The sequence below is a fragment of the Notothenia coriiceps genome, unplaced genomic scaffold (assembly GCF_000735185.1).
Source record: "Notothenia coriiceps isolate Sejong01 unplaced genomic scaffold, NC01 NC01_scaffold00037250, whole genome shotgun sequence".
Classification (NCBI taxonomy): domain Eukaryota; kingdom Metazoa; phylum Chordata; class Actinopteri; order Perciformes; family Nototheniidae; genus Notothenia; species Notothenia coriiceps.
In genome coordinates, this window is record NW_011369951.1 from 11,312,125 (window position 1) to 11,339,279 (window position 27,155).

The 27,155-nt window shown below is 41.9% G+C and overlaps 2 protein-coding genes across 2 annotated transcripts in view; one reads left to right on the top strand and one right to left on the bottom strand.

Moving 5' to 3' along the window:
- Nucleotides 1–550: 550 nt before the first annotated feature.
- The window catches only part of LOC104967300 (5'-nucleotidase domain-containing protein 1-like), a 108,810-nt gene continuing 82,205 nt past the window's right edge, over nucleotides 551–27,155 (top strand). Inside the window, exons 1-6 of the mRNA XM_010796712.1 lie at nucleotides 551–602; nucleotides 763–796; nucleotides 5,103–5,180; nucleotides 5,264–5,373; nucleotides 5,885–5,964; nucleotides 6,056–6,137. Coding sequence (XP_010795014.1) covers nucleotides 551–602; nucleotides 763–796; nucleotides 5,103–5,180; nucleotides 5,264–5,373; nucleotides 5,885–5,964; nucleotides 6,056–6,137 — 436 coding nt within the window. The remainder of the gene's footprint in view (nucleotides 603–762; nucleotides 797–5,102; nucleotides 5,181–5,263; nucleotides 5,374–5,884; nucleotides 5,965–6,055; nucleotides 6,138–27,155) is intronic.
- col10a1b (collagen, type X, alpha 1b) lies at nucleotides 6,246–11,840 on the bottom strand. The gene is made up of 3 exons (XM_010796294.1): nucleotides 11,732–11,840; nucleotides 11,144–11,276; nucleotides 6,246–8,696 (listed from the first exon to the last, which is right to left on the bottom strand). The coding sequence occupies exons 2-3, from the start codon at nucleotides 11,259–11,261 to the stop codon at nucleotides 6,841–6,843; spliced, it is 1,974 nt and encodes a 657-aa protein (XP_010794596.1). The 5' UTR covers nucleotides 11,262–11,276; nucleotides 11,732–11,840; the 3' UTR covers nucleotides 6,246–6,840.

A 27,155-nucleotide genomic window follows, 5' to 3' on the forward strand; every position in this document is an offset into this window, starting at 1 on the left:
CTACAACCGCCATACGCACCCTAACTGTACCATTTGATATACGCTTCTCATCTGCCAAGGGGACAAACTCTCCGAGCGATCATGTTTTAAAATGATGATCATGAAAGGTTCTCAAGCTGGGAAGGTGCAGCTAGTCCCTTGAATGACTTCCTGTCCATGCCCTGCCAGGGTTAGTGCTGTTGAATCGACTCCAGGTGACTATCTGATCAACCAGCTTGATTATTCCATTCATCGATCCAGATCCTGTAAAGTTACTAAAGCCTATTTAAATACATGTTAGATGGAGGACAATAACCAATTCTACCTCTGACATGATGTGAGTAGAGTACAAAGTCAGCCAACAATTTCTGACCCTCAAAGTAAACGGTACATGTCCCTTGAAAAAATGTACTCAAGTAAAGTACTGTACCATCTTACTTTAGTTAAATGCACACTGCAGCACCAATGCAACAAGACTTTCTTTTAACAAGTGTTTTAAAGACCAATGCGTAATGCCTAATTGGACCAAACCAAAGTGATGAAAGCCTATCCTGTAATTACTCTCAGCTTAATGGCCATTTGTTCCCCAGTTAAAAACCGTACCTCGCCAGCACCCTACAACAGTGGGCACACAGATAACGTTAATTATGAGAGTATATTCTTAGTTAAGTTTACGCCTGTCCAGTTGTTTGGGTGGTGGTGGGTCTTATGATGCTTTTGTTTCCTGCGCTGATCTATGAGCAGCCTTTGCCAGGTATCGTGGAGAATAAGGCGTATGATAAGGACCTGCTGACCCTCACTCCCTTGCTACCTGGGATTCTGGGTGAGCAGCCACCTGCAGTGCACCTGATGTCCAGAGTACCTGTTCCATCTAAAAGGATAGAACTACATCTTATCCATTACAAGCAAAATAGATTGAACTTTATGATTATAAGCAAATTCATCGTCAGAAATGTGATCCTTACTCTTTTTTTCTCCACAATGTTATAATGTCCCCGATTGTTGGTGTCTTTGCAGTCCCCACACTGTTATGAATGCTGTGCCCTCAAATCTAGGAGGTGAAATGTTGTTTGCAAGTCATTCCTACTACACAATCACCGTCAGACGGATAATGACAGCTAGTCAAAGTCAATTTAGCCCTTAGTGCTACTGAATGTACACCCATGATCAAATGATCATATCTGAAAAACAAAGAAGGCATCTGTTGCACGTCTGTCGATGCCTGGGCGGTTCCCCATCCTCTGGTTCCAAAAACTGTTCCCTGTAATCGTGGGTTTTCCTTTTTTGGGAAACGAAAGGGTCCCATGAAACAAATCCTGTAATTGTGTAAGTGCAGGCTGTATAATCACCTTTTGAAATGAGATGTGTTACTAGAAAGCAACGACCATCAGTGTGGGACTACAGTCAAATAAGGAAAATAAACACAGGTCAAATTGAAACTGAAAGCAGTCAGAGTCTCTACAAAAGGTGCATATTAGTCAACCCAATGTTTATTGCATCAAAGACATATCTAGTCCTTAGCCTCACCAATATGGTTTAATCAAGATGCTGAGGGAGTTATTGGGAGTTTCCTTCAGGCCTCTGGTACTTTAGAGTAGGCAAAGAGAAGACTCAGGTAATCAGGCGGGGCTGACACCAGAGCATCCCCCCTCCCCCTCTGAATGACAAAGACTAGTATCATTATTTTAGTATTAATGCGAAGTTGTTCCAACTAATTCCTCTTAATTACGAATCACGTAATACAATTCAAGGTATTTAATATTTTTAAATAGAAACGTTGCTTAAGGCCAGGGCCAGGCCCACCTTTTATTTAACAGCACCTCTTCAACAGCAAGCAATCAAAGTGCTTACTCAACAGGAAAAACATTAAGAAAGCATTTAGAAATAGATGCAGCGAAACACCCATTATATCGATGGCATATTTAAAAACAGGCATTTAAAAGCAAAGAGAATAAACATACACCACCTAAACAAGCTAATAACATAAACATGATACAAGTCAGGCATCTGAGATTGGAATAGTTCTCTTTAAAAGAATAAGCCTTCAGCCTGGATTCAAAAGTAACAAGGTTGCGCCGGACCTGCAGGTTTCTGGGGGTTTGTTCCAGAATGTATTCGAGCAAACAACGAACCTGCTTTCTAGGATGGTATGGCGCTAAGGTTTTAACGCTACCTACCTACACTGCTTCGTCGATACCGCATGTATCCCGTCCCCGGTCTTTTAACGGTGACTGCTTATCGGCCTTTGGGGAGAAAAATAAAGGTAAACTAACTAAACAAATGTGAACCAAACTTAATATTGCTTAGTTAATTAAATACATAAATTTCACAATCGAAAAGGAAACCACCATGTTTTAACAATCGTATTAAAATAATCGGATGAAGGAACTTTGTAAAACCGAATGCGAAACTTTAAACAAAATGAATACTCACGTACCTCCCTTAATCATTAACCCATGTTTATAATAATTGAGTTACTCCGTGTGCTCGCTGCTAAGCATACATAATCCTCCTGAACGTGGAAACGTTTACACGTGGATGGGTACAGGCTACTAACAAAAGGACAGTTCGAACCCGGTGCTTTCCTCCGTCTGAATGTGTGCACTTTTGCTAAACTGTTTAGACCAGAAATTGCTCCGGTAGCCCTGCTACAGGCTAAACTCTTATTGGCACTCTTTGAGTAACGAGCCATTGTTCCCACAATCGAGACGGGTAAAAGTTTACCACCTCGGAGCGCGTTCCTCGGCCCACCTCTCCGTTGGTGGTGTGTGCCTGCCGATGTAGCAGCTGCATGTGCTGAAACTGCCCCGGCTCGCCAAGCGCGGGAGAGATCGCAAATACAAATACTCATGGACGCCATTTGGCCCCAGTCTTTTTAATGTACGTATTAGAAAGGGGTTGGCGACAACTAAACTTGCAATACAATGTATGTAGCAATAAGTACATATGCCATATTTTCTTACATCTCTTCGTGCCTACCGTAAAAAGCACCGGATAGGCGTCGGAGCTTAACGGTCACCACGGGTCCTTTAATAATTCAGATCCCCGGGGCCCGTCTAATACCGGGACTCGGTACCCCTCCCTACTGCTTCCCGGGGACAGCAAAGTAGGCTCGTCCCAGAAGCCTGGGATTCTGGATGTTCATCATTTTACAGGAAGATCAGAATGTATTTGGCCCTAACGAATCCAAAGCTTATAAACCAGCAGCATATTTTGAAATCGTTCTTTGACAGACAGGAAGCCGTGTAAAGCTCAGCAACTGGACTGATCCACTTTCCTAGTGTTAGGGAGGACAATGTAAGACCTCAGCACGGAACTGATCCCACTTTCCTAGTGTCCCCAGTGAGGAACCAGTGGTAGACCTTCAGAACTGGACTGACCCTTCATCTTAGTGGCAGTGAGGAAACCAGTGTAAAGACCTCCAGAACTGGACTAATCCAACGTTCTTACGTGTGTGAGGAACAGTGAAAGACTTCAGAACTGGACTGTCCACTTTATTGGTTGGGGGAGGAACCAGTGTAAAAGACGTCAGAACCTGGGACTGGTCCACTTTCTTAGTGTCAGTGAGGACCAGTGGTAAAGACCCTCAGAACTGGACTGATCCCACTTTCTTAAAAAAGTGGGGTGGGTGAGGACCGAGTGTAAAGACTTCAGAACGGACTGATCCACCTTTCTTAGTGTCCATGAGAACCAGTGTAAAGGACCTCAGAAACTGGACAACTCCAACTTCCTAATGTCAGTGAGGAAACCAGTGGTAAGATGACTCAGACTGGACTCGATCCACTTTCTTAGGATTGGTGGGGAACCAGTCGTAATATACCTTCCAGAACTTAAATACCTCCAGAACTGGAACTGAATCCCTTCCTTAGTGTCAGTGGAGGAACCAGTGGTAAGACCTCAGAACTGGACTGCTCCACTTTCTATGATCAACGTGAAGGAACCCAGTGGTAAAGACCCAGACACTGGACTGATCCACTTTCTTAGTGTTAGTGAGGAACCAGTGTAAAGACTTCAGAACTGGACTGATCCACTTTCTTAGTGTCAGTGAGGAACCAGTGTAAAGACTTCAGAACTGGACTGATCCACTTTCTTAGTGTTAGTGAGGACTCGAGCAGCAGCGTTCTGAATTAGCTGCAGCTTTCTAATAGATTTTTTAGTGAGACCTGTGAAGACACCATTACAGTAGTCCAGTCTACTGAAGATAAAAGCATGGACAAGTTTTTCCAAATCCTGCTGTGACATTAGTCTTTTAGTCCTAGATATATTCTTAGGGTGACAGTAGGCTGATTTAGTAACTGCTCAGAAACAATTATGCTGCATGGTTGTGTCATTATGCCTGATCTGTTTGTGCTCCCTATGTTATTGGGGTCCTGAGCCATCAGGAAGCAGAATGAGTTCAAACAACAACTCCAAAAACATTTATATGGAAGGGATGAGTTCACTTTGATTCAGTGGGTCTAAAACACAGAAGGCCCTATATCACAGCTCTCCACCTTGAATATTGTATGTAGTATTTATCATATTTTATTATATTTGACTGTACTCAGTTTCTCAAATTATTATATTTTGTGTAAATATTGTATTTATTTTAAACTTGTTACAATAGTCTTAACATAGTTTTTTTTTAAATAGCTGTTATAACAATCTTATTTTAATTTTGTTTTGTTTTGCTACGTATTATTTCTTGGTTGTCTTTGTATGCACCACATAAACCGAAGCAAATTTACTGAACGCACTCAGGACCTACTCTAAGCTCCAGTGCTTCACAGACTTTTGTCTTGTGACCTATGAATAAAATGAAGTCTTCTTGTGAACAACCAAGGAGAGAAGTTAAACCAAAGAATATGTTTTCCTCTTAGATTAATACCTCTGTAGGATCTTAAAGTAAAATAGAGTAAGGTATCTAGTATTTGCAATAAAGAAGAAAACAATTTGATAGTCTAGTGTTACTAGACTCCTACTGGGACCTTTGTTAAATGTACTTTAAATGATGTGACTGTGGCAGTTCAGTAAGCTAATCTTTTTGTTGTCCTGATTGGTCGGCACTGAGTGGTTCATTCTAGGAGCTGAGTATATGGGAAGAGAGAAGTGATTTATAAAGTTTTCTACCATGTTACATTTGTGTTCAGTTTCAAAGGACTCGTGGTGGATCTGGGGGATGGAAACCTTGTGAAGCTGGCTGAAGATGGAACCGTCTTACGGTATGCTTTTAGTGCATGAAATATATTTAATCCGTCAACCAAATCAACAGATATTAGAAAATAGTTATTTTTTGCTTTTTTAGAGCGACACATGGAACCAATGACCTCAGCACGGAAGACATCATTAAACATTATGGTCCTAAGAGAGAGTGGGGGCATTTCAACAGCCTCAATACTACCTTCACAAGATCCGGTATGATGTTTGTATCCATCTTTATACCTAATAGTTGTATGCTGTTGGCTTTTAAGGATGTCAGTGTTTGAACTACAGTAGACAGCGGTATACACGGCCACTGTTTGGAGAAACAGGCAGACGAGGGGCTGGAGCAAAACACATTTTACCACCTAAAGAGATTCATCCGTTTTAATGTACGCTTTATTTATTATCTTTTCACTGCGTTATCTTGCTTTCAGACAGCCCTTTTTGCAACGGTCAATGAGGCTAGTAATTTGTGCTCTTCAATACTTCAAATCTCTAAGTCTGCTTAAATTCATTATGCTGCTTCCCCTGTCCACAGCAGGACATTGCTTTGCTCACTCCCTGTAGTCCTGTCTGTTTCTCTAAAGTGGGCTGACCGCCATCTACTCTAGGTTATACATTGACTATGAAAAAGTACCAAAAAGCTTCTTAAAGCTTCTGAATTTCCCTTTTCTTCACATCACCTGTCACTAGTTTTCATAGACTTTTTCTTTGGTCTTTGCAGCAAAATACTATTTCTATGACAACTATTTTGACCTGCCAGGGGCTCTCCTCTGCGGAAGAGTTGTGGACATGTTGCATAAGGTAATATCTCATAATTTATGGTTTCAAATGAATGCTTGAGATTTTCATGTGGAAAAACAATTAAATTGTTAATTCATGTTTTTGTGAACAGCGAGGAAACGAGGTGAATTCCGACTTTTGGAAAGACATGGTTGCTGCCATCGACCACAATTATAAAACATCTGCCTTCAAAGGTATGTCTTTTATGCCAAACATCAGACAATATCATTTGTTGCCTATTTCTAATGGCTTAACAAGGACCCATACTGTAAATAAGAAAAAACAACTTACACAATACTTTCTTTTTCAAACTAGAAGTTTTATTCTGTGTTTTGGTCAACAAGTGGTACATAACTTAACACATCCAATGGGACATTATTGCTTTGAAAAAAAATGCAGTTTGAGATTCTCATGCTGTGTTGGTTTGCTGGTCACAGTGCTTGTGAGAATGTGCTGATCTCGAATAACATTTAATACAACAGTTTTGCATGTCTAGTATTTGTATATTACAGAAAAAGTCTTAAACATCAGACATTAATAAAAACAAATACAAATAAAAGACGTGCTGTAAATGCTACAGGCAGTTGTAAAGCAACACTTAACATATCTTCCAATATTGTTTCATGTTTCTAAAAATGGCAAAGGCACACACATGGTTAACTTGGGAAAAGGGATCATTTTTAACCATCCTTTTAAAGATTTTACTCCAGGTCTGTCAATTGATAAATTATTTTGCAAATTAAAGTATTTTTTTGTAAAGATCTTTATGAGGCAGTGAAACTTGAAAATTAGCACCATATATATTTTTTAAAACTACATTTGTGATTTTATATACTGATCTGTTGCTCGAGTTGTTAATGTTTTGAAAGGTTTTGAGATGTATTTGAATTAATGAAATCACGTGGAGGCAATCAAGAACCCAGAGAAAGAGCAGTGAACATTATCCGCTGCAAATATGCCATTACTCTCCTCATCAGGGACCTGAACATAGACTCTGTCACCACCATGCAGCATTAGAACAGTACTGCCTGACATCTGATCCAGGAAACCTTTGTTGTACTCATCATAGCTGAAAATAACTGGCTCCTCGTTTTTGTAGAGGGCCACCAATGCATTAGCACCATTGACATGCATATGATAGCTGAAATAGTAGAGGCCGGGGACCTGGCAGGTAAACACACCACTGTGCTGGTCATAATGGTTCTCCCCATTGTAAACAATCTGATCGAACTGAATAGGGGTTGCAGCTGGGGGGTAGGCTCTGGTCAGCACAGCACTGAAAGCGGACATTGGGGCCTTCATCATCTCATGGGACATCACAACCTCATGGGACTTGATTGGCATGCTCTTCTCATGGTGGTACATCATCTCTCCTGGTGGGCCAGGTGGACCAGGAGGACCGCCTGGGCCTGGATGACCATCTTGACCTCTGGCACCTGGAATTCCAGATGGACCCTGAGGACCAGAAATTCCCTTAGCTGTCATGCCAGCTGGGCCAGGTGGGCCTGGAAGGCCAGAATGACCCTTAAGTCCAGGAAGACCTGACGGACCGCTGGGCCCAACTGGTCCATTGGATCCTGGTCTTCCATTATCACCACTTTTTCCTGGTCCTCCTGCAGGTCCTGTGTGTCCTTTTGGTCCTGGGGCACCATTTGAGCCTGGGACTCCTGGTGCACCTCCATGGCCTTGTGCACCCTTTGGACCCTGAAGACCATTATGCCCTGGAAGTCCTGCAGGACCTACTGCACCTGGGGAACCTGGTTTACCAGTGAAACCCTGAGCTCCCTGTTCACCCTTGGTTCCTCTTGGGCCTGGTGCGCCAACCATACCAATGTCGCCCTTAGGCCCTGCTGGGCCTCCCTCACCCTGGAATCCTCTTGAACCTTGTGGACCAGCTGGGCCCATTTGACCAGGAGCACCTGGCTGACCAGTAAAACCAGTTGGGCCTGGCTCTCCTTTCTGTCCAGTGGTTCCGGATGTACCGGGGGATCCTCTGCTACCTGGTATTCCAGATTCGCCCGTTTTGCCAACACCTGGCATGCCAGGGGATCCTGGCTGACCGGCTGGACCCTGTGGACCTTTAGCACCCATAGGTCCATGCGTACCTGGGGTACCATTCTGGCCTGATTTCCCTGGTGCTCCTATACCTGGAGCCCCAGTATGACCCTTAGGGCCTTGCATACCCATTGGCCCAGAAGTGCCGTCTCTTCCAGGTGTGCCACTCTTGCCAGGTTCTCCAGGATAGCCAGTGGCACCAGGTTTACCAACTCCAGATTTGCCAGGCATTCCAGATGGGCCCATTGGTCCAACCGTGCCTGGTGGTCCTTGGACCCCAGGAACTCCAATGCCTCTCTCTCCTTTGTTGCCAGGAAGACCAGGAATACCAGGATGTCCCTTTAAACCAGACTCTCCTCTCTGTCCCATTGCCCCAGGCATGCCACCTTGTCCAGGTTTTCCAGCAGAAGAAATTCCAGCAGGTCCAGGTGTTCCATGTGGACCAGGTGAACCTCTGGCACCCATTGGTCCAGTTTGGCCAGGTTCACCTTTATGACCGGGGATGCCAGGGGTACCTGGTTTTCCAGAGCCCCCTGGAGCACCAGGTTTACCTGGTTGAGAGTAGCCTTTGGGTCCAGGAGGTCCTGCTGGGCCTTGTGGTCCTGTATATCCTGTACCACTCATCCCAGAAGGTCCAGGTGGTCCCATTGGTCCTGGCTCACCTGGAGGCCCTGAAGGACCTGGCTGGCCTTCAACGGCTAGGGAATACATAAACAAAATATTTTACGTCATTATTTAGGAAATATGATTCACACATCCTGATGTCCCTGTTTTTTTCCTCTTTTGGTTGAATGTTTATAACTAGGTTTACAATGTTGTCTCAATCATGTCCTTTAATGTAAAAAGGATTATTTACGGTATTCCACGTTGCTGTCAGTGAACATAAGTGTGTTTGATCAAGAAGTGCTTGAAGAACCTTCTGCCTTTACTTGTATTACATAAGATGCCATCTTGGTAGTTGAATAACCCTAGGTTTGGTACTCTACTCCATAAGACACTACTCCTTAATATAGTAGGGCAGGTTGTGGGGACAGCGCTCCTTTGTCTCAGGAGAGTCTTCACAACACCACTGGTTCTGTGGGGATGCTCTCACCAAGCTTATGTTTGCTGGCAACACACCAGCTCCTGTGCATTTCAGTTGCATTTGCCCTCACTTTACTGCACCCCTCAATTTCCTACACTACCCATGGCCTTGAACACATAGCTAGTGGTCTGCAAGTTGTCAACATCCGCTTGATGCATTTAGTGTAGTGTTTATGGTTAAGGTCAAATGAGTGCATGTATAAACACCAAGTTGGAGTGTCAGTTTGTTTTACTCGAGAATATTGCTCACTTATCTATGTTCATCACTAAAGTCAACATAACCCTACCCTATAAAACCAATATATGGCAGAAAAGACATCGTTTTTCCTTATTTGACTCAAACAAGGGGACAGTCAGATTGGGAATAAGCCCCTTGTTGTTTTCTCTCCTAATTATTTGTCGGGATTTGATTTGATTTGTGAGGAACTGTTTACAATTTTACGAATTTACGATTCGTAAATGTTGCCATTTGACTTACTGTATTCGTTAGCTTAAAGCTAATTTACATGGGACAAATCTGGCATTAAATGTCTGTTCAATTTCAGTTGGAAGTCAATCTTATGTCCTACATAAACTCTCGACACCCGACTCTAACTTAAAAACAGCATGAACTATGCAAAGCAAAGACCTTTGATAATAAGCTATCAGACTACATTCCTTTCTATGCCATAATTGTGGATGCATCCCTACTAACTTATGATTATTACTCTCAAACCTATGGTGTTGGCCTATCTTTGAAACGGGGTTTTGAGAAAACAATGCTTTTACAGGTCTGTGATTTTCAAACCACATAAGACTGTGCCTGAAACCCCATATGGGTATTTGTGCCAGAAGTGGACTTGTTAGCAGCCAAAAGCACCACACACTGGCCACACTATCTGAACCTGGTCTCTAAAGCACTGCTATGCTTATGTTCAGAGCATTACGTGTTATGCTTCATTTACCTGTCTCTAATAAGCTCCCCTTTATTCCGTGAAGCTCCTGTAAACTGACCGTGTTTTGTTAGATTTACTGTTTGATCTTGCGAAAGTGTTTCTCTGCAGTCTGTGTTTCTTTTTCTTTGTAATTACGTGGCGTGAATTTAATAACACAAAGCATTTTGTCAGGGTGTGCCTACAACGTGGTGACAGCATCTGTTTGTGCGCTTTGTCAAATGTGGGCTCTTATTGTTGACTTTCTATTCTATATTCATTTTCACAGTCAAACCACATCACAACCTCTGTCAAAACCTCTGGAATAAAGGTTAAGGTGTCAAACACATCATTTGAACTACTAGTTCTGGTCTAAAATACAGTGTATACACTATCTTGGTAGTTGATGACACATGCAGATGTGACTTTTCTCCTTTTGAGTCATTAATGATACAGGGCACAAGTGCCCCTTTTACAGCTGTACCCCTACTCACAGCTTGATACAGTTAGAATAATTTACAGCAGTTCAGCCAGTTCAACCACAGCCTTCTGCTCTCAGCCAATCAGAGGGGGGGCTGGACCTTGCTGGGTGTGCACCTTGATGACATTTAATAGAGTTTTAGAAGCCTCATTACCTGATGTGTGTGAGCCAACAGTTTGCCAGGTTGCACAAGAGAAGAGTCAGAGTGTGGGGGATAATGATGATTAGGGAAATGAGTAGAAGCTGCACTCGGTTAAGAAATGTGTCTTGTTGATCAGGTTCTGATGCAGTACGATGCGTTCACATGGCTACCCTGATTTTCAGATCAGTGGTTTAAGGTATTACCCTAATTGGATTTGCCAGTGGATCACAGTGCCTCCTGAGGTCATTCACAGAGGAATGTTGTATTTTCAAAACATTCTGTTATATGAAATTGTAGGCTGTACCTGTATATGTCATATGTGGTGCTGATAGAGTTTCTGCTGAGTTTATTTGTTATGCTTATCATAAGTAGATTATGTTCCTGCTTTATTCACTGAGTTAAATTAACCTTCCGTATTTGCAAACATTTCAGATCAGATACCAGATCTCCTTAACACTAAATGTTCATGATTGCTGATATAGTAAAAGGTTTTAACAACCCTGATGGGAAAAGACATGAGTGACTCACCTTGACTCTTGACGGGATAGGGCCCCTTGTTCACTTTTGGCACATGGTAGTACCTATCAGGGGTCGCCTCAGCCAAAGCTAGGAGGACGAGAAGAACGCTTGTCACCCTCAGGTCCATCTTGGGAAGCTCAACCTGCAAAGACAGAATTCGATAATGAGAAGAAGCATTGTTGCTCTCTTTGTGTTTAATGTCAAACAGCAACCAGGTTACCGTGTAATATAACCTCAGTGTCTCTGCACCTGCTCCTCTGCACTCTGACACTGCAGTGCAGTGGTCATCTAACAGGATGGGGAGATAGCTGCACATATATATCACAATCTTTCATTTCTAAATGTATCCAGATCTTTTTACTCTATCAGTTTTAGGCAGCTGAAGTGAGCAGCCTTTGTGGAAAGCATCCATTTGTAACACTTCTGAATAAGGATGTTCTTTTGTGAAACTTATTGCATCACAAACACAAAATGTCTCCAAGTGAAACCCAGCCATAGCACAGAGCTGATACAGCAGCAGTGACCCTCTATAGTGAGAGCCAGGCTGCAGTTGGGAGTCCCCCATGCACCGAGTACAAATCACCAAAAACACCTTACCGGGTAGGTTAATGCTCCAGAGAAACAGCAGGGGGTCTGGAGGCTGCTGTCCCGGCACTGCGCTGTTATATCCTTAGTTGTGGAGTCGTCTGTCTGAGCGGCAGCTGCTTCTCCCCTCAGCAGCAGGCTCTATGTATTTATACTGAGCGGCTCTGCAGCATCAGGGATGATGTTCCTCACGTGGAGGGCCCTCCCTGCTCTGATGTCATCTTTAATGACGGGTGCCATGTCTGAGAGGGAGGACCGTTACCCTGAAGTGACAGGCCTCTCTCTCCTCCCCGTCTCCCCCTCTCTGTCTGTACGGTGCAATAATAAGGGATTCCTCTCAAATTCACTTTTTTATAATTGAGTTGCTTCCTTTACTTGGTTTAGTGATCAGCATTTAAATGTGTGCCACGCCGATGTTCAGATCTTGAATTTAACATCGTTCATTCATTCATACATACACATTATTCAGAGTTTGCACTTTATGACAGATGAGTCAGGAGTGTTAGTGGCCTTTTTTAGCACGGGTGTACAAACTGTTCATAGCTAAAAACATCATTGTATTATGGACCAAGTCCTTGTGACAGGGTGTTTTTCTGGAAAAGGTAAAGACTGTCGGTCGGACAATATTTACCCCCAGTCCGAAGACTCAAATCTGGGGAGGATGTGGTAGACTGTGTGTAACAAACTTTTTCTGTTCTTTTTTTATTCTATCAAAAATGACTTCCATTCATTAATGCATGCTTGAAAGAAGTGTGATCCCTTTTTTTAAATTTTTTTTAAATATCTTGGTTTGACAGTCACTCCTCCTCACTCATTGAGATGCATTAAGCTCACCATCGGCTTGGTTTGTGTTAATCTAATGTTCACACAGTGAAGCCTGTCATGATGCTGGCAGGTTTTGTTTGTTGATCCTCTATGATTTTTACAAACCGGTGTGTGGTGTGCTGCCGGGCTCCACAGTGCAGCCTACAGACAGCAGGGGGTAGTAGAGAGGTGTTCTGAGTGGCCCCATCCTCTGAAGAGCAGCAGAGGAACCTGGAACAGGCTTTTGTTGTACCTGATGTCTGCATACTGCATACATGGCATCCTCTGATCAGGGGAATTCATAGTGATTATACACTAAGGCAGTAGATCAAGCTGCAATGTCCAATGTAATGTATTAACAGAGGCAGTATGCAGATTCTTTACTTTTGTACAAATACTATGGTCTTAAAATAATCTGAATACCTGAATTGAAAATGTTAATTTCCTAGAATATAATGAGCAAAATATACTTCAAGTATCAAAAGTACAAGTTCTCAGTATGCATAATGGCTATTTTCACATTATTATTATTATAGATTATATTAGCCATTTTTTTTAACAAATACATATCCACAATTACATGTACATGTATAGGACCATTTAAATGTTGAAGATTGTCAATATGGGGATTTACTGTGTAAAATACTACTTATATTTGTAGTACAGTACTGCATCTTGATCATATTTGATGTGTTTTTACATGTAAAAAGTAACTATGAGTGAAATTTGCCTCTAAAAGTGGAGTAGAAGTATATGTAGCATTACATACAATTACTTAAAGAGTTTTTAAGTAAAAAGGTTGTTTTTTTTACTACATTTATGCTTAACCTTGCCTGAAAATTACAATTACAAATGTTAATGCGGGATTTGATATGTTTTACAATACATAAGGGCAGGAATTCAGAGGGAAAGGAGCCGTTTTGAGCTCTGCTACTAAAAACTGCTTTTTTTTAACGTCATACGTCAAACGCGTCATATTACGTCACATGGGGGAGCAACTTTCTCGGACTCCTTCTCTGCCCAATCCACGGTAGTAGTTTGTAGTTGGTTTGAGCGGTTGTGATTTAGTGAGCTGTTATTTTTTCGGTAATTTCACATTGCATTTCACCATTTGTAAATCATGGTGAGCTTGTACGGGTGCAGGTTGCACAAACTCCAGCCTGTATGGACATCGAGTCCACAGTTTCCCTAACAGGAAAAGGACCGGAGCTAGCTTTCGTTCCTGGGTGCGTTGTGCATCCACCTCTCTGCAGCACATACTCTCCACAGCTGAAACCTATCAAACAAAACGTTTATCAGGAAACCGTATTACATCTCTCTCCCCCAGGGGCGGCGCCAGGGGGTAGCTTGGAGTTGCTATAGCTATAGCAACTCCAACAATTGGCCTAGCAACGGCTTAGCAACCCCATTGTTTTGTTATGAAAATGTGTCTATATATATATTTATACACATTCTCGCAAGATCTATCAGGGGTCGTTGTAAGTTAAAGCGCAAACTGTTACTTGGCTAATGTTGTTATAATTCTCAGTATGTGAACACAGATCAAAAATGGAAAGATTTCTCACAAGTCAGCGTAAACGACCGCGATCTCCAACGGAGCCGGTCCAGCCGGACAACCCTGTGTGTGTGTGTGTGTGTGTGTGTGTGTTTGTGTGTTTGTGTGTGTGTGTGTGTGTGTGTCTGTCTGTTTGCAGTGTGGTGATGAGGTTAAATGTCACAGCATGCCAGTTGAAACAGTGAACGATCGCTATTGTGTACTAAAATATTGTAGGAGCACAGAAACAGTGTTCAAATTCTGCTTTTACAAACTTATTTTGGTTGTGCTTACCTAGCAAAGTAATGTATGTTATAAGTGTCAAAGGAATTTTTTTATGTAAATATTAATGATAATATTGTAGCGTGTCCAAGTTAATAGTTATTTCAGTTATCAGATGATGTGCACAGTTTAGTACATTTGTAAAGTTATTTAGAAAATGTTGTTGGTGGGAGTTAGGGAGAGACCGCCCCTTCCAGGTGTGTGTGTGTGCGTTTTCCGGTGTGTGTGGAGGGAGTACAAGACGGTAGGAGTTGTGTTCGAGTGTGCAGAAAAGTCATAATGAGTGTTATACTATTGATTGGTTCTGTAAGGCGTGGCCGTCAATACCAGAAAAAAAGGGGAACGTTTTCGACATTGAAGGCTCGTGTTCTGTGATCTTGAATAGCGGTGAACGCTACAATATGAACAGGCTCGTGCTCGGTCCACTGGTATTGTTTTTTTTAATTTATTTTGAAAATTAACTAGCAACGTCGTGCTGTCATATAGCAACTGCTAAGCTACTGCAGCAAACAAATCCTGGTGCCACCCATGCTCTCCCCCCTCCGCTCCTCTCTCTCTCTCTCCCCTCCGGTACACAGCACCGTAAGACGTAGTGTGGAGTTGCATTAGGTAACGCGAGATACGGCTGATACTTGCGCATTAGTTTATGTTATGGATCAGTATCAAGTCCTGCCAGTAACGTTACTATATTATCAATACTACTTTAGTTATAGCCTGATATATGGTAGCTAACTTTACAATGTTGTGATGTGATATGACGACCTCCTAACCTATCAGGCTCTCCTCTCCTCTTTCTCTGCTTTGATCTCTCAGGCAAAAAGCACTTTCTTTCAAGATAAGATCCAATCTTCCTATTCCAATCCCAAAAAACTATTTTCCATCTTCTCCACCCCCCCAAAGCCCCTTCCCCCTCCTCCCTTCTGTCAAGCGACTTTGTTAACCACTTTGAAAAAAAGGTTGATGATATTCGCTCTTCTTTTTCTGACTCACCTTTACTCACCGCTGGGTCACCAGACCCTCCCTTCACCCACAGACTGACCTCCTTCTCCCCTCCCTCTCCAAGTGAGGTTCTTATCCTCATTACCTCTGCCCGTCCTACCACCTGTCCTCTGGACCCTATCCCTTCAAACTATCGCTCCTTATATTCTACCATTTCTCACCCATTTCATCAACACTTCTCTAACTTCTGGTCACTTTCCAAACAGTCTCAAGGAGGCAAGAGTAAATCCTCTCCTAAAGAAACCCACTCTCAACCCATCTGATGTTATAAACTACAGGCCTGTCTCTCTCCTCCCGTTCCTGTCTAAAACACTTGAACGCGCTGTCTTTAAACAACTCTCCTGTTATCTCCATCAGAACAACCTTCTGGATCCGCACCAGTCTGGTTTCAAGGCAGGTCACTCAACAGAAACTGCCCTCCTTGCTGTCACTGAGGAACTGCACACGGCTAAAGCAGCCTCCCTCTCCTCTGTCATCATCCTTTTGGACCTGTCTGTTGCATTCGACACGGTGAATCATCAAGATCCTTCCTCGCACTCTCCAAGAACTTGGAGCTTTCAGGCTCTGCCACTTTCCCTCCTCACCTCATACCTCAACGACCGCACCTACAGGGTAACCTTGGAGAGGGTCCGAGGTCCGACCCTTGGTCAAATTACACTACAGGGGTCCTCAGGGCTCTGGTTCCTGTGGTCCCCTCCTCTTCTCCTTGTACACGAACTCGCTTGGATCAGTCCATTAAGCCCGCATGGTTTTTTTTCATACCAACTGCTTACGCTGACCGAACACCCAATTAATTCTGTCCTATTCCCCGCTCTGAGACCCAGGTTCGTCGCACGCAATCTCTGCTTGTCTAGCTGACATCTCTCAGTGGATGTCTGCTCACACCTGAAGCTCAACCTTGACCAAGATATAACTTGCTTTTCCTTCCGGGGAAAGATTGTCCCACTCTTGACCTAACAATCAACATCGGCCACCTCGATGGTTTCCCCACTCGACTGCAAGGAATCTAGGTGGTGACACCTAGATAAACAAACTGTCCTTCACCTGCAAATATAGCCTGCTACAACCGCTGCTGCCGATACACCCTTTTACAACATCAGGGGATACGTCCCCAGCCTGACCCAGAAAGCGTTCAAGGGTTTCTGGTTCAGGCCCTTTCGTCCATCTCTCGCCTAGATTACTGCCAACTCCTCCTGGCCTGTCCACCTGCAGTGCTGCCATCCGACCTCTGCCAGCTGCCATCCAGAAATGCAGCGCTCGTTTGGTCTTCAACCTTCCTAAATTCTCCCACACCACGGCCGGCTCCTCCGCTCCCTTCATGGCTTCCGGTAACTGCTAGAATCCACTTCAAGACAAATGGTACTTGCGTACCCATGCTGCGAAATGGATCTGGCCCTTCCTACATCCAGGGAATTTGGTTAAAACCGTACACCCCAGCACGTGCCACTCCGCTTCCTGCATCAGCCCAACAGCTTCGCTGCACCCAGCAACTGCGGGGGGATTCCAAGTTCCCATCACGCAAAAACACGTGGGTTTGCTATCCTGGCTCCAAATGGTGGGAATGAGGCTCCCCATTGACATCAGGACAGCAGAAAGCTTACACATCCCGCGCAGACGGAAAACTCATCTCCTTTCGACTCCACTTCCGAGCGATTAGAACTATTAACAAAAGCACTTTATACTAAATAAGGCTGGCTTTCTAAAGCCCAGTTGAGTAGCGCTTGAAATGTTTTTTAGCTCTGAACCTAGTACTTATATGATTCCTGTGTTTCTTCAAGTTTGTACTTTTGTTGGTGAACGCATTATTGTAAGTCGCTTTGGATAAAAGCGTCCCAGCTAAATGCAATGGTAATGTAATGTACAGTAATCNCAAAGAAGTAACAGATTGTAGGAATACTCTGTTACAGTAAAAGTCCTGCATTCGTCATGTTACTGTTACTCAAGTAAAAGTAGAAAAGTATTACTTAAATTACCAAAAGTAAAAGTAGTCTATGCAGATTGGTCCATTTCAGAATAATATATAATAATAATACAATAATAATAAATGTAATTTGATATAGCGCTTCTCATCTGCCAAGACAAATCTCGAAGCGATATGTTTTATAATGATTGATCATGAAAGTGTTCTCAAAGCTGGTGAAGGTGCAGCTAGTTTGAATGACTTTGTATACTGCAGGGTAGCTTGTGGATTTACTCCAGGTGGAACTAAAGTCTGATTCAACACTTGATTATATTTCACATCATTCATCCAGATCTGTAAAGTAACTAAAGCTATTAAATACATGTAGTGGAGGACAAGTACACCATTTACCTCTGAAATGTAGTGGAGTAGAAGTACAAAGTAGCAACAAATTCTAACACTCAAAGTAAAGTACATGTCTCTTAAAATTGTACTCAAGTACAGTACTAGTACATCTACTTAGTTACTTTACACTACTGCAGGCAACCATGCACAAGACTTCTCTTTTAACCAAGTGTTATTAAAGACCAATGCGTAATGCATAATGACCAAACCAAAGTGAATGAACAGCCTATCCTGTAATTACTCTCAGCCTTATGGCATTGTTCCCAGTTAAAAACCGTACTCGCCAGCACCTAACAGTGTGCACACAGATAACGTTATAGAGAGTATATTTTAAGTTAAGTTTACTGCTGCTCAGTGTTTGGTGGTGGTGGTCTTATGATGTCCTCTTTGTTTCTGCAGCTGATCTATGAGAGCTTTGCCAGGTATCTGGTGGAGCATAAAGGCTATGACAAGGACCTGCTGAACCTCACTCCTGCTACCTGGGACTTCTGGTGAGTCAGCAACTGCAGCAGCTGATGTCTACAGGAAGTACCTGTTCATCTAAAAGGATAGAACTACATCTAATACATAAAGCTAAAATAATTGAATTCTATGATTATATTGCAATTCATCGCTCAGAAATGTGTCTTACTCTTTGTTTTCTACCACAAGTGTCTATTAATGTGTCCATTGTTGGTGTCTTTGACAGTCCCACACTATTATAATCCTTCCTCAAATCTAGGAGTGAAATGTTGTTTGCATCATTTTTCTACTACACAATCACCGTCAGACGGGATATGACAGCCTTATCAAAAGTCACATTTAGCTTATGCTACTGATGTACACCCATGATTCAATGATCATATCTAAAACAAAAGAAGGCATCTGTTGCACGTCTGTCCGTCCTGGAAGACGGTTCCCATCTCTGTTCAAAAATGTTCCCTGGTAATCGTGGGGTTTTTCTTTTTTGGGAAAGAAAGGGTCCCCTGAAACAAATCTGTAATTTGTGTAATTGAGCTGTATAAATAACATTTGATTGATTGTTATAGAAAGCAACAGACCATATGTGTGACTTCAGTCAAATAGAAATAAAAAGGTCAAAATTGACTAAAAGAGTCAGAGTCTCTACAAAAGGTGATATTAGCATACTCAAGTTTATTTGAATCAAGACAATCTAGTCTTAGTCATCATAATGGTTTAATCAAGATGTGAGGAGTTATTGAGGAGTTTCCTTCAGGCTCTTGGTTACTTTAGAGTAGGCAAAGCAGAATGACTCAGGTAATAAGGGGGTGCAAACAGAGCATCTATAACCCTTTGAATGACAAAGACTAGTATCATATTTAGTATTAATCATGTTCAAACTAATTCTCTAATTACAATCAGTAATACATTCAAAGGTTATTTATACCTTTTTAAATAAATACGTTGTTTAAGGCAAGGCAAGGCCATTTTATTTATACAGCACCTTTCAACACAAGGCATTCAAAGTGCTTTACTCAAAGGAAAAACATTAAGAGCATTTAGAAATAGTGCAGCGGAAACACATTATAATGGCATTTAAAAACAGGCATTAAAAGCAAAGAGAATAAAATAAACATAAAACAAGCTAATATATATATACATGAATACAAGTTACAGTGCAGTCTGAGATATGGATAGTTCTTTAAAAAGAATAGCCTTCAGCCTGGATTCAAAAGTAGTACAAGTTGCAGCGGACCTGCAGGTTTCTGGGGGTTTGTTCCAGATGTTTGGAGCATAACAACTGAACCCTGCTTTCTAGGGATGGGTATGGTTAAGGTTTTAACGATACTACTACTTTTTCTCGATACCGCTTATCGGTCCGGTCTTTTAACGGTACTCTTATCGGTTCTTTTGGAGAAAAATAAGGTAAACTAACTAAACAAATTGTGAACAAAACTAATATTGCTTTTTATTTAAATTAAATACATAATATTTCACATCAAAAGAAACAACAATGTTTTAACAAATCGTATTAAATAATCTGATGACAGAACTGTAAACAGAATAGCTGAAACTTTAACAAAATAAATAACTCAGATTACCATCTAAATCATTAACGATCATGTTTATATACAGTTGAGTTAACTCCGTGTGTTGCTGCTCAGCCATAGCATAATACCGCTGAGCGTGGGAAAACGTACCTCGTGGACTGGGGCTACAGATGCCTACTAGAAAGACAGTCGAACCCGGTGGCATCCGCTAACCGTCTGAATGGTAGTGGCACTTTTGGCTTATGTTTAGAACCCAAATTGCTCGTGTTATCCGCCTTACCATGCTAAACTCTTATTGCACTTTGAAAACGAGCCATTGCCACATCGAGACCACGGGTAACAGTTTCAACCAAACTCGAGGCCGGTTCTCCAATCCGGGGCGGCCACCCTCCCCTCCGTTTGTGTGTGTGCTGCATGTAGCACTGCATGTTGTAAACCTGCGCGCGCCCTCGCAACGCCAGGGCCGGGGGAGAGAGATGCGAAAATACTAAAAATAGATCCATGGAACCATTTTGCAGTCCTTTTTTACGATTAGAAAGGGAGCGTTGGCGACACTAAAAGCAAATATAATGTTTATTGTACGCATAATACATATGAAAACACATTTTTTTTTACATCTTCTTCAGTAGCCTTACCGATAAAGAAGACCGATAGCGTCGCAGCTAAGCGGTACCCACGGTCTTTAATAATCAGCCCGGGGCCCGTTTAAATACCGGGGGCTCGGTAAACATCCCTATGCTTCTGGGGACAGCAAGTAAGGCTCGTCCCAGGAAGAACCTGTAGATTTCTGGATGGTTCATCATTTAGGCCAGGAGATCAGCAAATGTATTTGGCCCTAAACCATTCAAAGCTTTATAAACCAGCAGCAGTATTTTGAAATCAGTTTCTTTGACAGAACAAGGAAGCCAGTGTAAAGGACCTCAGAAACTGGACTGATCCACTTCTTAGTGTTAGTGAGGAAGCCAATGTAAAGACCTCAGAAACTGGACTGATCCACTTTGCTTAGTGTCTCAGTGAGGAACCAGTGGTAAAGACCTATCAGAACTCTGGACTGGATCCACTTTCTTAGTGTCAGTGAAGGAAAACCAGTGTAAAAGACCTCGAAACTGGTACTAATCCACGTTCCTTAGTGGTTTGGTGAGGAACCAGTGTAAAGACTTCCAAGAACTGGACGATCCCAGCTTTATTAGTCTGTTGGTGAGGAACCAGTGGTAGACCTCCAAAGAACTGGACTGGTTCCATCTTTCTTTTAAGTGCAGTGAGGAACCAGTGTAATANTAGCCTGATATATGATTGCTAACTTTACAATGTTGTGATGTGACTGACGTTAGCTAACATTAACTTTAGCTAACGCCGGTCACTCACCAAGACAGCTGCCCTGTTCTCCACTGGTTCTCCTTTCACCACAGCTCCATTTCTCTCCGATGGCCGTTATTTCTTCTAATCCTTGGCTGCTCCTGGTCTCTTGGACGCATAGCAGGCTCATAATTATAATCATATGCATTCGAATATATATTTTCAACCTCTTCTGTGTCAAAACTAGCATTGTGATCCATGTTTATTCATACGTTAGACCGGCCGCTCTCCCCCATGTTACGTCACACGCGGGAGGTCATGTGTGGAGGCTTTTTTATGCGGAAGTGAACATTTCTTACAAAAACAACGCCAGATGTCACTGTAGTGTATATTTCTGTATATCTTTTTGAAAATCTAGTGTATTCATCATTTTCCTACACATTTATTCACTGGTGTCTCTAACCTGCAAGTTGCTCTTTAAAGTGGACCTATCATGCTATATTTGAATAATATATTGTAGGGCCATACCTATATAAGGTATATTTATACGTTTTATTTTTCAAAATACCAAACAGATCATGAATTTGATCCATTCCTCATTTCGCTCAATTTAACGCTGCCTTTCATGCTTTCATTCATTCAGTGAGAACAGCACCATCTGGTGGCCTGAAATATGTACTACAGCGTCTCCAGCGCTTTCGAACAGAAATGTCCGTGGCTGTCTCCTCCTGATTGGTGGAGTTCAGAAAAGTGTTCAAATCTGGATCAGTATGTATCAGATCCCTTGCAGCCCCTTTTTAAGAGATTTGGGTATGGAGGAAAAGAGAGAGGGTTGTGTTTTCTGACTCTTGGTGAGTTCCCTGACACACCGGGGACACATATTCATGTATAAAAGACGTACAAAGGTGCATTTTGCCTGATAGGTCCCCTTTAAGTAAGTTACAAGTGTGTGAAAACAGTACTTAAGTACAGTACTTGAGTGAATGTACTTAGTTACATTTCAACACTGTGTATAACTGTGTTTCATCATACTGTTTCCAAACTTTCTCCAAGACATCTGAACTGCAGTATATTGTTACTTTATGCCTTATTTTAATAAACACATAGTACTTTGATGGATGTACCAATTGAAGGTTTGTTGTCTAAATTCAGGATGAACAAAAGAAGAGAGGCATCGAAGTTACCCCGTTGAGTCGGTTCTGTTTACACTCAGTGCTTCTCACCAAAATGCAGTGTGTGTCATTGAGGCATGACAGTGAGTCAACGTTTTTCCTTCTCATAAAACATTGGCAGAGAGGATTTTTTGAAGAATTTGGAGCCTGTATTGGTAACTTCCTCGGTTCTCTGCCGGCAGCCTTCCTCCTCCTCGCCTCCGTTTGCACGTCCTTTCCAAAACCAACTCTCACTTAGGGGAAGAGCATCAAACTGTTGACAAGACTGTGTTTCGCTTCACACACATCATGTGCAAACAAGGCCCTAGCTAGCAGAAACTCAATATAGCTTGGGTTGAAGACTAAAAAACAGCTACAGTTTCTTGGAGACACTTGCTGGGATCTCTGCTTGTTGCCTGGCAACAGAGCACACATCTCTGTTTAGTAGAAAGTTCATATCGCAATAAGCTGTTTATATCTTTCTGCACATGTACTGTTTTCAATGTTCATCCTCAAAAATAGGGACAAATATGTGAAGTATGGGCCATTCAGTTACAGCTACTCTTGGATAGTGAAAAGGAATGTGACAGATACTGTATATCTCCAGCTCAAAACACTGTGAAACCTGTTTGATAAGTAAAACACTATTCTACCTATGGAATGAGAATTTTGGAATACAGGTCGTCTGTTTTTAAATATGATTAATTCACACGAAGAGGAGATAAAGCAACATAATAAGAAAAATTATTAAAGCATTGAAATGTTAAAGTAATCAAGTCAGTGTGAGAATGTGAGATATAATCTTGTTAACTACTAGACAGGATCATTTAACATGGTGATCCTCATGCTCAAACCGCTGTGTAAAATATCTTTGGGTTTAGTGTAGTCTTTCTTTCCTTACTCCATATAATTTAAACTGCCAACATCAGCGACCGCAGGTGAGCGCTCCCTGAGCCACGGGCATCTTTGGTGAACTCCTAGAATAAATGAAAGAGTAGTGTGGGGGTGGAGTCGACATTTAACGAGTTTCTTGGCTGCAGATATGCCACTGCATCTCATCATGAAAGTGGCTGTGACCAAAGCGAGGCAGGGCTGCTTTTTTATTTCATTTGGATCTTTTTTTTGTTTTTGGTGTGTCAGAATTAATGCCTCCCTATCTAAATCTGGCCACTGTGAGGTTTTAATGTAAACGACTACTTAGATTTGATAGGTCTCTGGGTTAGCTCGCTGTCTATTGTGCATAAACATGTAATTATGAGGGGAGATGTTTTGTATGGACAGCAGTAGAGCACGATAAGGAGCTCTCCTCTCACAGCAGGCTGGCTGGGTGGTATTTCTGGGAAGGGTCTGTAACCATTGTTTTGCCCCTCCAAACAGTGCTGCACTCCACACGTGACTTAATGCTTCTCTGGTGGCTTTAATTACCTCTGCTGAGGACAGGGCTTGTCCCCCAACATGCACAGCTCTGTTTTCCACATTAGCCTGAAACCAGTCACATCTGTGTGTCTGAATGAATCGGTTGAATGTGTTTTGCCCCCTGTTCCTCCTTTAGGAGAAGATCAAATGTGAACTATTATTTTCTGGTTTACACAATGTTACATAATGTTGTAATATTGGTTCTTTGTGGTGGGACTGGTTTGATGTTTGACTTATGATAATTGGGTGCTATTCTGAGACCAAAATGATACTGTCTTCAATGTCTCCCTTTGAGAATGATTTAATTATCTAATAAAATAGGCTAACTTTGCAATTGCTAAATCCAGATGCCAAAGGATTATGAGACTTCAAATAATGTGACAGTGATTTATCAGGACTTTGTTCCTTCTTTCAACAGAAACACCATGAGAAAAGAAACCCCTTTTTAGGTTTACTCATGTGAATAATATCTGCCCCTTTAGCTGCTAAATGTCCCTATATATTCACCAGCTAATCGCTATCTACGTCTGCAAAATAATGAGCTTAAAGATGCTAAAAGTCACATTAGAGCGGAGGTGAACTAAACAGAAATGAATGGTAATTAGAGCAACACTTTTCACATAGACATGTACTAAGCAGGACATATCAGAGTGTCTAAATCAGCTCAAATATGTCTTTGTCATTTTGAACAGCAACTACTATAAGCTAATATCAGACGCTAATATTGATATTGTCCTGGCTAATTTATTAGTAGATCTGTAAACAAAATCAATATTACAAGAACCTTAAATAATACAAAATAAAATTAATTTAGATGACCAAACATGAGTTGAGGTTTCCCTCTGAAAAGTAAAATATAGGAATACAAAATTGGTATTCCTTTAAAGCATTTGGTTTAAAAATCACAGTTTTATTTCTGGCTGAGAAGTACAATATACATATTTGTACGTGTATTTGTATTGCCTTGCTTTTGCTGGTTCTGACTGTTGACTGTTTTTGGTGCCAGCGTTTTGAGGATGCTGTGGGGCCTGAGAAAACGGACTGAGTAATTGAAGGTTGATGACTAGGCATGCCTGCACGAAAGAGTGGAAAGCAGGAGCTAAAGATAGAGTGTTGGAGCTGGGAAGTGAGGGTGGTTAAGATTTAAAGTTTTAATATCCAAACGCCACTAAGAGGCACTTGGAGCTTTATGAATGGAAGGACTGAAGCCGGACCTCCTGGCTGAGTGTTGGCTACAATTACAGACCAAAAGAAAAAATCATGGTTGGAAGTTTGACCAACCTGAGGCTAACTGTAATTCAGAATAGCAACCAAAGGCCTTCACTGCATCCTTCTGGATTTTCTTTTCTTCCCTTCAGACAAAGTTTCGCCCAAGTCTTTATGGAATTATAGAATATTGGTTCATGAGAAGGAGGAATTAAAGCCAGAGACGTAAAATATTGCGGTTATGAAATCAGGCTTTGCTCTCATTTTAGGATTTATTTATATGTGCAGGTAATGGTTTGCTTTAAATCCAGTTATCTTAATCAAAACTGAGTAAGTGCTATAATGAGCAATACTTTTCACTTTTCTGTTCCTCCCTCAGCAGCTCATAGTCAGCAGCTTCTACAGGCGTAGATGTTGCAATCTGTCTGGCAGCTGAGATCTCTACGGAAATCATGTTCCTTGAATACGTACAGAAATATTACACGCATATTCGTTCATTGCTGGGATTGTGACAACCCAAAACTCACAAAAGACATCAGATGAGTCAAAAATACAATTGATAGCATTAATGAATTACATTTATTAAAATGATAAAAATCTGTTAATTATCTATAGATTTGTTTTGGTCGTAACATGAACAATGAAATGTTTGTGTGTGAAATCGTGCAAGCAGATGTTTGAGGTCCTTGCAATGATAACCTAATTGACTCTAATGCCTTTCCAAATTAGTTTAGTTTCCCCTGATTTCATTATATTACCTTGAATAGATGGTACAAAGACCTGCTTCTAATAAAAGTGAAGAGGTTCTGGTTAGCAGCAACAACATGGCCAAGTTTAAGGCAGGGCTCACAGGTTTTTGGGCTGTAAACCTGGAGGAGAGTCGAGGTGAGTTGAGTATAGCCGTACCAAGCGTATGTTACTGTGTAAGCCAGTGGTCATCGACCAGTCGATCGCGATTGACCAGTCGAAAAAAAGTAAAAAGAGGAAGAAAAGTAAAAAAAAAAAATTATGTTTTTCTTTTAATAAAGTTTTTAGATGTAAGCCTATCATCCACCACCCCGTTAGCAGGTGCCACTTGATCGACGTATCATGAGACATTCCTTGTCGCTCCCGAAAATAATAGACTGACTTCAAGTGATGCTGCATATTTTTGAACTCATTGCACTTATGGTAGATACCGACTACAACAAAATGAACATATTTTACTGTGATTTAATTGTAATACACGTTTCAAAATGATGCCGGAATGACTACATACTGATACCGTTTAGTAAAAAGCCATGCTTTAATGCTTCGACAAGTGTGCAGACAACACGGCAGGCGAAAAACCTTTTAAAATGCGTGTTTTCTGAATGGAGATCAGATCAATCAGGCTAAGCTAACGTTGTAGTGTAACAACATGATACAGACACAGATACAACAGCGACTGTATTCGCCATGACACAGACAGTCTGTGGTTTGTTCATGTTTAATTTTTGTCCAGTTTCTGAACAGATATGAGGAGCTGTGAGCTCTGAGCAGAGGTCGCGTTAACCGAATATTTTTCGTCTATGACAGATTTTTTTTTAACAATGACGGAAAAATATGAAAGCAGTCCGTCATTTTGACAGATTAGAACAAACTCGGAACAGCGCCAAAGTTTCCCCGCAGCATGGCTCCGGTGTAATGCCGTGTTATGCATGCCCGCCAAAAAGGAAATGATACAGTTTCCAAACCTAACTTTGCCGTACAAATCATTGAAATGTCTGCAGTTCACGCCCCCCCCGTTGACAGTTCACGAAGAGTTCAGCCCCCTCGTCAGATTTGTGTAAAGGCCGACGGCTAATACTGGATTTTGACGGAGATTTTACGATCCTGTCCGTCAAAATGACGCGCAGCGAAAAAGAGTGCTAACAGCTAGTGATGGCAGTTTGACACTGAAGCTTCGATACGTGCTTCAAACCCTGGACTTCCTATTCCATAGAAGCAGTGCTTCGAAGCTTGCTTCAAATCACTTGACATATGACGTCCGAAGCAGCAACTGCTCCATTGCCTGAATGAATCACTTGACTGGTTCGCAGTCCAATCACGCGATTCAATGCACTGCCTGGTCTCTATTCTGACAGGTGACAGGTTGAAACAGTTTCGAATTTGAGCACTTCAACACTTTATAACCGCTCTAAACAATGCGCAATGTGTGGGTTGTTGTCGTAGTTTGCGTTGTTGCTGTTGAGTTGTTGTTGGTATTGCATTTGTATTGGATCATTATAGAGCAAGCCAGGAAGAAAGACAGGGTTTTTCAAGTAGGTAAGGTCCTACTACTGGTCAACGCGCGTCCTGCAGCGACGTACGCCCGGCGGCCGAGATAGGTGACCGGATAGATAAGAAATTTTAACAAATTGAAAAGAAAATTATGAGTATTATCAGAAAAACAAGTGTTGAAGAGATGTAACACTTCACAAAGGGCTCCGGA

Excerpts from the sequence above, each read along its gene's own strand:
- col10a1b (XM_010796294.1), bottom strand. The coding sequence starts at position 11,261 with ATGGACCTGAGGGTGACAAGCGTTCTTCTCGTCCTCCTAGCTTTGGCT. Across the intron at positions 8,697-11,143 it reads CTATCCCGTCAAGAGTCAAG|CCGTTGAAGGCCAGCCAGGT; the intron begins GTGAGTCACTCA and ends TGTATTCCCTAG.